Source organism: Arthrobotrys flagrans (genome assembly GCF_004000055.1).
Source record: "Arthrobotrys flagrans strain CBS H-5679 chromosome Unknown unitig_8, whole genome shotgun sequence".
Lineage (NCBI taxonomy): Eukaryota > Fungi > Ascomycota > Orbiliomycetes > Orbiliales > Orbiliaceae > Arthrobotrys > Arthrobotrys flagrans.
Window position 1 is genome coordinate 4426370 of NW_027137553.1, and position 13535 is coordinate 4439904.

Below are 13535 nucleotides of genomic sequence, written 5' to 3' on the forward strand. Positions count from 1 at the left end.
AGGTGCGTTGGACAAGGGGTCCTTATACACTACTGCGACTCGACGATCTCCTTCTATCAGTTTCTTTCTTTTTTCGAAGCCAGGCTAGTTGGGTATCTTCGGTGAGCTTCGGGTTCGAGGCAAACAGAGAAACATTGGAGTCGACGGGCTGGCCTTGCTAGTCCTGCAATCCCGAATAGTACAAGCTCTGACGGACCGCATTTTTCAGTCGCATGGCACTTGCAATCTTGCAGCACGAATTTCGGATGAATACACACTAACATCACTGGTTCGTACCCTTAGGTCACCGGAAGGTTTAAGCCACGAGTAGGTTCCCTATACCATGGTCTCGGGTTAACCATCTTTTTCGTTTCGTTGCGAACCATCAGGAATTTCATTTAATTCATGGTGGCACAAATGCACTAACTGAAAATATGCAGAATCACAAAATAATAGGGGCCCGTTAGTTCTGGAAAGGTTTGGGAGGGGGTGTCACAGGAAACCGACGGCTCGCGATTGTCGGCCATATCTGTGTTCGGCTAGTGAGCAGGTGTGGTAGTGAAACTTAGCGCCTTGACGTTGATGTTAGCCCTTGCTTCCAGTACAGCGGGAAGGTGTGGCACAGGGCCGGAGCACACCGACCCGAGAACTTGGTAGAATCATTTCTGTCTCTTCAAGATGTCCCAGCAATCCGTTTGAGTTCTACAACATGAGAATCTCCATTAAATTTGTACTGTGGACATCCAGCCACGGGCTGAACATTCCTCTGTTTTAGGCCTTTCGCCCCCGGACACAGTATTATTGAATATCCGCAGGAAGCTTGGATCCGGTCATTAACCAAACCCCACAAAGTCGCGGTCTCTGTGAACGCACCAAGGCCTCCAACCTTGATGTGATCCAAGACGAACTGCAATTTAGATGATTATCCCCTGTGAGCCTGCATCTTAACCACAAGGTGAGTGCATAAAAACCCTGAAATGAAATTATATGGGGCATCAATTTCTCAGCCATCTCGTGTAAGAGTGCTGCACAGAAAGTTCCTCGGGGTTCCCTGTTGGTGGAAAACTCACCCGACGACCAAGAGAATACACCGTCACTTCGCCGTGGGACTTCAATAGACACCAAGCACGCTACCAGACTACTGGTACGCCTCCAGATTAGCATTGTAACTATATTAAACAGCAGATATATCCCAACCTCAACAACATGGGCCGGGACTCAATTTGCTAATGCATGGCGTCGACCCAAATCAAACAAAGGCTCCACAAGCTATCCCAAACCTTTTCAAACTTGCTTACCTCTCAATCTTTCATGGGAGTGATGGAGAGAGCTCTACGGTCTCCTCGAGGAATAGCATAATCCCCGGCCGTTTGAATTCCGTCTATCTTGAACTGGCCGATGGTTACATCGTTAGTGTGTTTCAACTTACAAGTTGGGTACTAACTAGTGGACGCCTAGGTGTGCTAAATGCTCGGACCACAGCTATCCCCATATCATTCTTGTAGTAGTTGCACAGTCATGGTATGGAAACTCTCAGACTCCTTTGCCCAGGACTCTTGTCCAGATCCCTATCACACGATACAAGCGGGTCGGATAGCGGAATGGCCGGTCAGTTATCAAATTATAAATGGGGCCTCATGAAACCTCTTCCCGCAGAATGCAAGCAAGACGCATAGATGTCGACCAGAAACATTTCCAATGAGGTCGTCGAAACCTTGCGTCACTGAACTTACCGAGCATTAGGCTTACATCCCTTGATACTTTTGCCTATTTTTGAAACTTTCGAATCGAAGTGGGCAAGGTACAGGGTGGATATAATTTCAATAAGCTTAGGATATCCCAGATACCCGTAACTTTTTCCATTGACGAAATCCTTCACTGTCAACGCCTGGGTGTGAGGGTTTCTTTGTCAACGTGAGCCCCATGCAACCCACTCTCCCCACCCTGACCGCATTCCTGGAATTTATGCAGGATGTCGACATTCTAATTGGCGACGGGGTTCACAGCCCTTGGCCTGCCTTTAGGATCAATTGTTACTTACATGCACCAGTACATACTGTACGTAAGGGTGCGCACTTGCTGCATGGCCCCTTTGTCCAATAACCTAGACATTTTCGGTCCAATGATTGAAGTTTTTAGGAAATATTTCTTGACGTTAAAGAATCTCGTACGGTCGTACGCCCTTTGCCGAACTAGGACGCCTCTTTTTCCACGACAAGGCCAATTGCAAGGCTTGGTCACATCTGGTTTGTATTCCTGTGTCATATGCTGCAAGCCGCCGCCACGGCGTTGTTTCTCTCGCCATGGCATACATCTCCTCGCTTCCCCATCGCAACGCGGGACAAAACGGACTGCCGTTCCGCTGGAACGTGTGTGATTGTCTTGCTGCTGCAGATTCTCGTTACCGGAACCGGAAGTCCGGTGCATCGAATGTTTCCCCGAACATTCTTTTTCCAGAATTTTTGAGCGGCTAGCACAGGAGAGTTACCAGACCAGGTACCACCACAACTCGGAGCCTTGATATTACTAATTTGGCAGGAAATCCTTGCCTCACAAATAACAGGCTTCAATTAAGGACAGCTCCATGGTGCACAGACGCGATTCTCGGTCCTCATGATCATGGAAATGCACACGAAGATCATCACGTTTTGGGCGTATGCCGCTTCACTCATTAACCTCAAACAAACCTTGGGATTCACTATGCTTCTCCCATTGTGGGATAGCGGATGTGCTATAGCGGTTTCGAGGCATGATCGTGTGATCTTGTGATATTGTGTATAAATATAGCTGCTTCAAATAAAAACCTTGAAATTGGGGTCGTGATTACGTTTTTCCATCTAGATTAACCTCCCGAATCGATTATAGCCTCCATACCCACCTTTCTCACGATACTTCATACTTCCACGGCCCTTGAATTTAACCTCTGATTGGCCTGAATCAACTGAGTATCGGTCATCGCGTCGAGAGGGCGAGCGGTAGGGTCGCTGGTATTGCGGCTGCCGTCGATTGGATTCCCTCTCGTCTTCCTCTCGCTGAATCCGTCGTTCTTCCTCTGAATCAAAGTCGTCTTCACCATAATCCCGTCCACGGCCGCGATGATCACGAGATCGCGACCGAGAGTGGGAGTATGGCTGCCGAGACGATTTATGGTGATTTCTTGATGACCTTGAATCTCGCTGCCCTGTCGCAGATATTAGCTTTTCGGGAGACTCTGAACGAGATGTGAATCTAATATCCTGGTTTTGTGAGGGTGAGACAACGGATTCCTTGGTTGAGGCGTCTCCGTGCCTCCGTGGCGAACGTGAGCGATCAGCCCGGTCCCGGTGCCTTCGACCGGATCGTCGAGAGTCTTTATCTCTATCCTGCCGCTTGTGACGATCCGATTTCGCTCTAGGGCTTCTTGTCCTGCTTCTATGCCTATCCCGAGTCCTACTGCCGCTTCTACTTTCGCTTCTACTCCTACTCCTACTACGACTTCGGCTTTGGCTTCGCGGTCGTTTCCCGTCTCGGGAAGGTTTTGTGTCCGTCGTCCTTGTTGCAGTCGCCTTCCCCGGCGCTCTCCGGAATTCAAGTTCGCCACAATTCGAAATAATAACATCCACCACTGGCTTGTCCGAAGAATCCACCCTGACCTTTTCCATTTCCTTCACGAATTGGAGGCCGCTTACCACATGGCCAAAAACCGTATGCTTTCCGTTGAGATGATCACATGGGGCGCACTAATAAAATCGTCAATACCGATACTTCCGAGGCATATCCGTTTCGATATATAATTTAAGATCAAAGAGTTTCATACTGTAATAAAGAACCTGGATAAATAAAATAGAAAAGGTCAGAAAATCACCTGATTTGTAAATCCTTGAACACAATTGGTGGTACCACTTACTGAGAGCTATTGGTATCCTTCCCCCTATTGGCCATACATACCAATCCTTCTTTGTCGATGTCACACCACCCGAGGTTTTCATCTTCAAAGGTATCACCGTATATTGATACGCCTCCCTTCCCGTCGCCTCGAGTGATGTCGCCGCCTTGAAGCATGAATTCTTCAATTACCCGGTGGAAGATTGAGGATTTATAGTGGAGGGACGGTGAAGTGAGAGCTGTGCATAGCGACCGGAAGCTATAGTCTCAGAAGCTATTGTCAATATGAGTGCTTGTGGCTATTTACGTGTACCATGGTGGGTATACGAACTTTTCGCATGTCCTTGGAGTTTTGTCTGTGAAGAGTTCGATGACGACGCGACCCACGGGTTCGGTACCATGTTGAAGGTCCAGGAAGCAACGAGGACGGACTGGAGCGACCATTTTGGCGACCAAGGCAGACGCAATTTTGGTAGTATTAGAGGCTGTTCGGCGACTGTATATGGAGGAGATTGATGGAAATATCGATGTTTGGGGTTGAGCTTGAGCTGAGTCGCGATTGGATTGGAGGCGAGCAAACGATATATGAGACAAAGCTTGGTATTGACTCTATCGCAATTAGCTAAACTCCGAAAACAAAATAAAATTAGGACCAACTACATTAAATTCAATCCTGATGCCTAGTTAATAGCCAGGCCTTGTTGAGAATAGTGAATCAAGGCACTCCAGTGTCGATTCTCGATACCATACGTACAAGCTAAGCTAAGGCCAATCTCGAGTTGTAGTTTTCCAAGGTTCGAGGTTTTATGTTGTCGATGTGTTGCGGCCGACGTTGGCCAATGAGCGACAGCTGCGGATTACCCTAACCAAATCGGGACTAGTCCCTATCGCTCGAAGAAAAAAATAGGTTTTTCGCTTTCCACCAACTTTTTTTCTGATAGGCGACTTTTCTCAGTCCTCCTCGACGACTTCTCCGCCATCATCACATCGAGGCAGCTCTCCACCAACAGGCTTTTACTTTACCAACAGCCCATTACATAGCCGCTACAATGGTTCAAACTGTAAGCCATCCTATCCAGTATCTTCGTTAAATAGAGATACACGAAGCTACTTTCAAGCTAAGGCCAGATAACTAACTGATGCATCGACAGACCTGGAAAGCTATCGCCCCGGTGCCCACATCGCAGGAGTTCCTCGATATTGTCCTGTCGAGAACCACCAGGAAGACTCCTACTGTTATCCGATCTGGATTCAAAATTAGTAGAATCAGAGGTACTTTTCGCCTCCAAAACCGTGCTGTGATAGCTTGGATAAGTCGCTAACGACTCATTTACAGCTTTCTATCTCAGAAAGGTTAAATTTACCCAAGATACTTTCACTGAAAAGCTTCAGGCGATTCTTGATGGCTTCCCAAAACTCCAGGATATCCATCCTTTCCGTATGTTCTCTTACCCTTTGTGCCGGCAGAGGTAGCATTCTAACTCATCGCCGTATCCAGACAAGGATCTTATGAACACACTCTACGACGCCGACCATTTCCGAATCGCTCTCGGTCAGCTCTCCACGGCCAAGCATCTTATCGAACAAGTCTGTCGTGACTATGTCCGTCTTATCAAATACGCCCAGTCCCTCTTCCAATGTAAACATCTAAAGCGTGCAGCATTGGGCCGTATGGCTACCATCACTCGTCGCCTAAAAGACCCTCTCCTCTATTTGGAACAAGTCCGACAGCATCTCGGTCGTCTTCCGGGCATTGACCCTAACACTCGAACCCTCCTCATCTGTGGCTATCCCAATGTCGGAAAGAGCAGTTTCCTCCGAAGCATCACTAGAGCAGATGTGGATGTCCAACCATATGCTTTTACAACAAAGAGTTTGTTCGTCGGTCATTTCGATTATAAATACCTTAGATTCCAGGCCATTGATACCCCGGGTATCCTCGACCACCCGCTCGAGGAAATGAACACCATTGAAATGCAATCGATCACCGCCATCGCCCACTTGAAATCCGTGATCCTTTACTTCATGGATCTCTCCGAGCAGTGTGGTTACTCTGTTGCCGCCCAAGTCCAGCTTTTCCACTCGATAAAGCCTTTGTTTGCAAACAAAATCGTGTTTGTAGTGGTCAACAAGATTGACGTCGTCAAGCCGGCGGATTTGGACGAAGAATCACAGAAATTGATTCAGACCATGCTTCAGGGTGGAGAGGTCGAGATGCTACAGTTGAGCTGCCATACTGAACAGGGTATTTCGGAAGTGAAGAACAAGGCTTGTGAACGACTACTTGCTGCGCGAGTAGAGCAGAAGTTGAAGACAAATCGGGCGACCGATATCCTTAACCGGATACATGTTGCACAACCTATCGGTGGTGTTACGAGGGAGGTCTTTATCCCTGACGCTGTCAAGGAGAGGACGAAATATGACGTCAACGATCCAAATAGAAGGAGGTTGGAGAAGGATATCGAGGCCGAGGAAGGTGGTGCTGGTGTTTATAATGTTAATTTGAAGAGTAAGCGGTTCACCTCATCGTTCTTGGCAAGAGTGTTGGAGCTAACTTTATCCTTGCAGAGAACTATATGCTTGACAATGACGAGTGGAAATTCGATAAGGTTCCTGAAATCTTCGACGGCAAGAACGTTTACGACTTTATTGACCCTGATATCGAATCGAAACTCGCAGCATTGGAGGCCGAAGAAGAAAGACTTGAGGCCGAAGGATTCTACGATGAAGAAGAGAGCATTGAAGACGACGAAGAGGCAGATATCCGAATGAAGGCCGATTTCATCAGGGAGCAGAAGCAATTGATCCGGAATGCCGCGAGAAGCAAGAAGGCATTAAAGAACCGAGCCGTCATCCCACGCCAAAAGATGCCGAAGAACATTAGCGAGATGAAGAACAGTCTCGAAAAGATCGGTCTAGATGCCAGTACCGTTATTGACAGGGCAAGAAGCAAGAGCCGCGGACGTTCTGTGGCTGGTAGAAGCAGAGCTGCCTCTGAGGTTGGTGGCGATGTTGAAATGAGAGATATCAGCATGCACGATATCAGTCAGATGACATTGAAGGAACGTGCGAAGAGCAGAGCTAGGAGCCAGAGTAATAGACGTGAAGATGGTGTTACGAATGAGGGTGCCAGAACGAAGGCTGAGAAGATTGCCAAGTTGAACCAGAAGAAGATGAATAGGATGGCTAGGCAGGGTGAGGCTGATAGACATGTCTCTGCCGCTTTGCCGAAGCATTTGGTAAGTTTTATATCCCACCTAGCTTCGTATTTTTAAAGGATACATTGCTAATATATCGATACTATAGTTTTCGGGCAAGAGAACAATCGGAAAGACCAACAGACGTTAAAATCTGTTATAGATAGACTTGTAGGTTATGGCACCAGTCGGATGAAAAGTTTTACAGAGTTGCAATTGCAAGTTTTCTCTTGGGCTTGATTGTCTCTCTCTCGCCCTATATACGCAAAAACAAAAACGGCGTTTTGTAATTGTATTTCATACATGGGAGTTGGGAGGAAGTGCTTATCAATACTATCGTCTTTTATTTCATTGAGATAAATGTATGTTAAATTTTTTTTTTTTTACAAAGTACCCTTGTATCAATATATGCAATGCAGCCCTGCAGTTTGTTTGCCTCGAAGATTGAATGCTCGCCTCTTGAGATATCGAGATCGATCTAGATCTAAGAATGGATACGTAACATGGTGGATCTTGATTCATAGGTTCATAATTGATGTCATTTGATTTCAGTTCGGTCAACGATAAGTAACGTAGAAGAACAGGCGGTTAATAATAAGCCTGTGTGCATGTGTGTGTCTGTGTTATATAACATGCATCGATACCAGGTAAGTGTATCGATTGCTTTGCCCTCCTTATTTGCTCTCCGAAGCGCAAAACGATCGCGAAGGGGGGTATCAAAATAAAATAAAAAAACGAGTGACAGGGGGCATTCCCGAACACCTCCACCAAAAGGAAAATGAAGAAAAAGAAGACACTATAGACAGAGGTATGAGGGTAGCAATATGATGGTACTGAGCAGCGGTAAACAGCAAATCGGAAAAGAGAAGAAAACATCCTCCATGCAAACTCAAATGCCCACGGTGAAGCCCATCAAGTAAAAAGCAAAAGAACACCGTACAAACCCCGTAATCAAAATATATAGAAACTCCCGGCATTCATAGCAAAAAAGGAGAAAAAAAAAGGGATAGGTGATTGTTTAATAACCCATGACTTCCCTTCCACTCCGATGCTGGCTCTTACTCCTCCTACCCATCGACCCAGCCGCTTTCTTCCAAAAACTCTCTCTCTTCCTACTCCTTCCCTCATCCCCCATGTCCACTTCCGCATACTGCTCCGCAACCTTCTCGCCATACAGCAGCTCCATAGCACTAGCTTGCTCAGTCGATCTCCTCCGTCCATACCAGCTACCCCCACTATTCCCGCCCCTGTTATGATTAGGAGGATTTGTACTCCCATAGCTCTTAACCAAGTCATTAGCTCGTTTAACTTGCATCCCATCCCAAAAGTCCATTCCAAACATTGCACGATCAGAATTATGATCTTGTCCTAAATGCGGATATCCGCCGGGTCCTACTGATCCCCCAGAGCTTGTACTCCTTCGTCGGTGAAGTTGGCCCGTATTGTTACCGTTATATCCCTGACCTTGTGGGGGCGGGGGTCCGTGATTCTGGGAGTATCGTGGTCTACCGCTTCTCATTGAGTCAGATCGCTGCACTTGTTGGTTGTTGTTTGGTTGGTAATACCCGCTTTGGGTGTTATACGAATACTGGCTATTCATGGAATTTGTTCTCGAAACTCGAGGGATGGATCCTATGCTAGCTACGCTGGCTGAGGGATTAGAATTCCATGGTGATGTCGTTGAAACCGGTGATTGTGGATTAGACTTGATCGCTGAGTTTCCTAACGGACGACGACGGGTCTGCATGTTATCAGAACGGTGCTGTGGAGGTGGTGTGGGTAGTGGAGGCGGTTGGCGGTTGTTGTCTTCCATTGAGTATCTACCTGGCGGGGGTTTATACGATGATGGTGGAGTAGTGTGTCGAGGAAGGGACGGTTGTCGTTCTGGTGTACTTATCTTCTGCTGTACCGGCTGAGGCGGCTGTGGGGCAGGAGGAGGAGGAGTGCTTTGAGCCACTGTATTAGGAACGCTCCCGGGTACTGGAGAAGAGGTGTTAAAACGTTGATAATACGCCGCTCCAGTATATGATACGGATTCAGAAGATCTCAATGCCAGAACCGCACGCGAAGGTGTAGAAGAGGTAATCGCCATGGGTTCATGGTACGACGGCTCTACCGGAGAACTTGGGTCGAGTGATGCTGCTTCTGGAGCATATCCGATAGACTGTAGCCCGCTTCTAACACTACTAGTGAAGCTTTGTTGTCTTTCGGGTTGCGGCTGTAGCTGGTATTGTGTCTGTTCCGGTTCGACTGCGCTACCAATGTTGAGGGATGGGAGATAGTTATGTGATGATTTTGGAGGTTCGGGTTCGTCGATTGTAACGACTTCATTAGATTCTCCATTATCTTGTTCTGGAACCTCGATTTCTGGCTTTTTGTCGCTCTTCCAAGAGAGACGCTTGAAACTTAGACGTCTTTTTCTTTTTGGCTTCTTTTGCTCCGTATCATCCGCGTCCTCTGCAGCGGCGTTTTCGAACTTACTTGCTGGTAGAGTAGGTGGATATTGCTTCCCTTTATTCTTCAAAGCCCTCGGAGGAGGAGCTTGTAGTGTAGGCGGTGTTCTATTCCTCACTGAAGAATAAGGGACGTTGATAACCGAAGTTGAAATGTTTGGTCCCGCAGAGTTATGGCTTGTTGCTGGCCTCATCTCTGGATATTGGTTATGAAACTCATTGGCAATTTGCTCGGGTGCCGACTGGCGGTTCTTCGCTCTTCTCAAGTGGTCATCTGGTGGCAGTACCGTACTTCCAGCTGAGGAATACCCACTGTCGGCGGTCTTGGTTTGGCTGGCTTGACTCTGATCCGATGAAACGTCAGATGCATCTGAGCTAGGTGCGAGCTTCTCTTCTGTTGTTTGCGTGATACTATTACAATCAACTGTCGAGGGACCGGCTTGAGAACTCGAGTCTGAGATTGAAAGAACCTTCCTCACAACTAATGGCTTCGGCTTATACTCCTCGAGTTCTGCTGTATTAGTTCCAACATTAACCCCCTCACTATTCTGAATTCCCGTCCTATTAGAATCCGGAGCATCTATCAACTTGGCACCTTCGTATGAAAACGGAGATCTCGAAAGTCCCGGTTTAGCAGAAGGAGCAGCGGATGGAGCAGCAGCAGACGTATTTGTATTAGAATAGTCTGACGAGAGACTTGGTTGGTATTGTCCGTTCAAGAACTGCTTGTTTCGAAGACCATAGCCAAACAGATGACGCCTGTGCGGATCCTCATCCGTGCTACCTTCGCCTCCGCCAACAGTCTGTGCGGTATCTGGAGCTTCGGTATCAGGCGACGGGGGTACGATTCGTAAACTGCGCCGGTTAAGATTCGCGGCCGCACTCGTATCAATCTGGGTAGCTGGCTTCTTCCCAGACTGTGGCGAAGGAAGCGAAGAAGCTACCACAGGTTTCTTCTTTATTGCAAAATTCTCGGCCATTGTCGGTGTCTGTGGCATCTCCTCTTCGCCGTTGTCGATGGCCTCAGAGTTAGCAGTTGCAGAGACGGGAGGGAGACTGAGTAATGAGCCATCTCTTGGCCTTTGACTACCACCGCTAGTAGCCCTCAGCGATGGTGAGCTAGAAACGGGACTCGGAGCACCATTGGCTACAAATAGAGACCCTTTCCTCAGGCTGCCTAGGGTTCCTTGGTCTTGAGGTGTTTCCGGGCGAGCACCGTCGGTATTGATATTTGTGAATCTGGATCTAGGCACGAAGAGTAAATTGTCGTCCAAATCTAGCCCGTCGTTTGGTTCTGGTTCCTGCACTTTCGGCCTTGTAGCCGTACCTGGAGCAGCAGCTTGGAGTAATGAACGTCTTCTTACTGGAACATGTGAAGGTTCAGGATTATAAGATGAGGGCGGTGTATGGCCCTGCTGCTGTTGCTGTTGCTGACTATTCAAGAACTTCGTTGGCGAAGGCGTAAGCTGTATCCTGGTTGGACTCTGCAGTGCTGAATGGAAACTAGCCGTAGAAGACGCCGTAGGAGGCGGCCTTAAATCATCTGGTTCCAGCAGTGGAGACGCATCGAAGTTGCTATTTTCGGCGGCAGGAGCAGTCATGGGCCTGATATACGAGACAGGACTCATTGTATTTGTAGGTGGTGAACCGGCTTTATTAGTCGGCTCATGGACAAGACTTCGTCTTCTTTCCAGCCATACGGCTCCAAGTGATGGAGTGGCATTATTACCAGGCCCACCTGAACCGTTTAAATTTTCCCGACTCGCTTTCCGCGAAGGATTATTACTCCATCCCTGCTGCGCTGCTCCTGTGAAGCTGTCCTGCCGAGATAGATCCACACTACCGGATCTAGTTGGCGGACGAGGATATGGTATCGGACCACTGTCAGTCGGATTTAAACTTGCACGGTCTGGTAAAATATTTCGTATCGATGCTTTCGAGTTTCGTCTACTTAGGGATGATGGTAAAGGTATCGGTATAGCAGTTGGCGACTCGCCGCCAACTTTTGGTTTTGATAGTTTATTGTTGATTTTACTTGAAGAGGGACGGAATGGGGAAGATTTTTTGGTAGTGGTGGGGGAGGAGGGGTGCCGTGAGTGAGTGGAGGATTTGCTACGGCGTGGGGCCTGGGCGGAGTGGGTATTACCCATGGCGAATGAAGGTGGGGTGGGCGGTAGATATGAAGCCGACGGAAAGAATGTTTACGGAAGGCACGATACTGCGTTTATATGGGGATCGAAGTGCGTTGACGGTGTTGTAGATGGTGTTTACTTGCGTTGTTTGCTTTGATGGGTTGTCCTGTGCTACCGACTCTGTGCTACCGTCGATTTACCCTCCTGAACCTCTCTTCTACGCTGCTCAGGCCTGTACTCCGTCTCTGAAACGGGAGGACGGTGGTGAAGATGCCACCATTTGCAAGGGAGAGTGAGTTAAGTGTATTAAGTGAACGTGGTCTTTGAGGTTTAAGCGATAAAGCGTTCTGACAAATTCGAGAAGGTTAAGATGAGTAAGGCTGACTAGCTGTGACGACACCTCAGAATGAAAGGCGTACTTTAGGCCGATATTTGGATTAAGAGTCGGTGTTGCGGGTAGGAAACGTCAAGTATTGTTCCCCACAGGTATAAGCATCTAGTATGGCAGCCTGGTAGACGAGTGTATGAGTATAAGGACTAAGTATTTAGGTATCAAGTATATCTTAGAACGTCGTCGCTGTCTACGGTGCAGAGGGGCTGGTGGTCGTGCGTCTCATGAACCTGCAGGTGCCAATGGAATGTTGAAGGTGAAGCTGCACTGCAGGTGTGTAACCGAATCGACTGGGAGGCGCAGAACAGCTGTTCTGATTGGAACACCTTCTTTCCCTGGACTCTTGCAATTGGTTATCGAAATTCGCGAAAAGAGCAGAACGGGATTTAGATTTTGACAACTACAAGGGATATGGAATATCAGTGGGGAAGATTCTTTAGAACCCTTTATATGTATTGTACTCCGTAAAAGGGTGCGATCCAAGGCGGGTGTTAAGTTAAGTTAAATATTGACAGATAAAATCTAGATCGATCCCTTAAACCTCTTGCCAAAGTTAAACTTCTGGAGTGATTTAATTGAGTGAATGAATTAAATTGCCGGAAATCTCAGTGGCTGAGGGTGGGTAGGGTAGGGTAGTAGCTATCGCAATATCCGGAGCTGGGTTACAACTTGTAACGTACCGGGATAGTAACAACCGAATGTGATATCTCCCCAGCCGTTCAGATGTATATTGCCACCAACTTCCCATCGAAAACGAAGAACTAGGGAATTTCGAATTTATGCGTGAAAAAAAGATGAGAAAGAAATGACGAAACTGAAAGAAGTATATTGGCCGCTTAATAGACCTTTTATCAGAATAGCTCCCTCTTTCGAACACATTTACTGATATGCTTATCTACCCTAGAATTAGAGCAGTCCTTGCTTGCATTATCCAAAAGGCGAGACCACAGAACACAGGTGGGGAAATCTCAAACTACACGGAAGAAGTTCTTACAATTGCCTAAACTGGCGGGGTCATTCGATGCCGTCGAAAAGTGGGACTAGCTGCCTCGGAAATCTTGACATCCAAGGATTGCTAGTCTCGAATATGGCCCACTAGCCACAATACCACAATGTTTGCAGATTGGCCTGGGCTTGCAGGTACTGTTATGTCGTGGAACGATCCTTGAGGCATTCATCATGACTTTGTGTTGTCGAGTTTACGAGACCAGTTGTTCACCCTTTCGGGCGCAATCAGTACTAATCAGTACTCCCTACAGACCCATGGGTTCGTAAAATATGACAGTAACTTAAGGCGGATATGCACAATGCTGGGGATCTCTTAAGTTCATCATATCAGATACAAATGGTCCTTAAAACAGTAGATACAGATAGGCCGGAAACAGTGACGTTCTCTGGTTTGCCACTAATCCATTTTTAGCAATGAGATTTAAGCATTGCAACAAGCAACACACCCACTTCTTTGATTCTCGTGATGTCACAGTCGATATGACAAGACCAAGTCTTTTTTATTTTTTAT

The 13535-nt window shown here is 47.3% G+C and overlaps 3 protein-coding genes across 3 annotated transcripts; 1 reads left to right on the forward strand and 2 right to left on the reverse strand.

Annotated features, from left to right (window-relative positions):
* Nucleotides 1-2643: 2643 nt before the first annotated feature.
* On the reverse strand, nucleotides 2644-4287 carry DFL_007765 (uncharacterized protein; the record flags this gene model as incomplete). Its single annotated transcript, XM_067637401.1, has 5 exons — nucleotides 2644-2710; nucleotides 2854-3698; nucleotides 3776-3788; nucleotides 3866-4102; nucleotides 4175-4287. The coding sequence occupies 5 exons, from the start codon at nucleotides 4285-4287 to the stop codon at nucleotides 2644-2646; spliced, it is 1275 nt and encodes a 424-aa protein (XP_067488922.1).
* A 605-nt stretch (nucleotides 4288-4892) lies between these two features.
* On the forward strand, nucleotides 4893-7191 carry DFL_007766 (uncharacterized protein; the record flags this gene model as incomplete). Its single annotated transcript, XM_067637402.1, has 6 exons — nucleotides 4893-4904; nucleotides 4995-5115; nucleotides 5180-5281; nucleotides 5342-6352; nucleotides 6412-7082; nucleotides 7150-7191. The coding sequence occupies 6 exons, from the start codon at nucleotides 4893-4895 to the stop codon at nucleotides 7189-7191; spliced, it is 1959 nt and encodes a 652-aa protein (XP_067488923.1).
* An 867-nt stretch (nucleotides 7192-8058) lies between these two features.
* On the reverse strand, nucleotides 8059-11643 carry DFL_007767 (uncharacterized protein; the record flags this gene model as incomplete). The annotated part of the gene is made up of 1 exon (XM_067637403.1): nucleotides 8059-11643. One exon carries the CDS (start codon nucleotides 11641-11643, stop codon nucleotides 8059-8061), a length of 3585 nt encoding a protein of 1194 aa, XP_067488924.1.
* Nucleotides 11644-13535: the final 1892 nt, after the last annotated feature.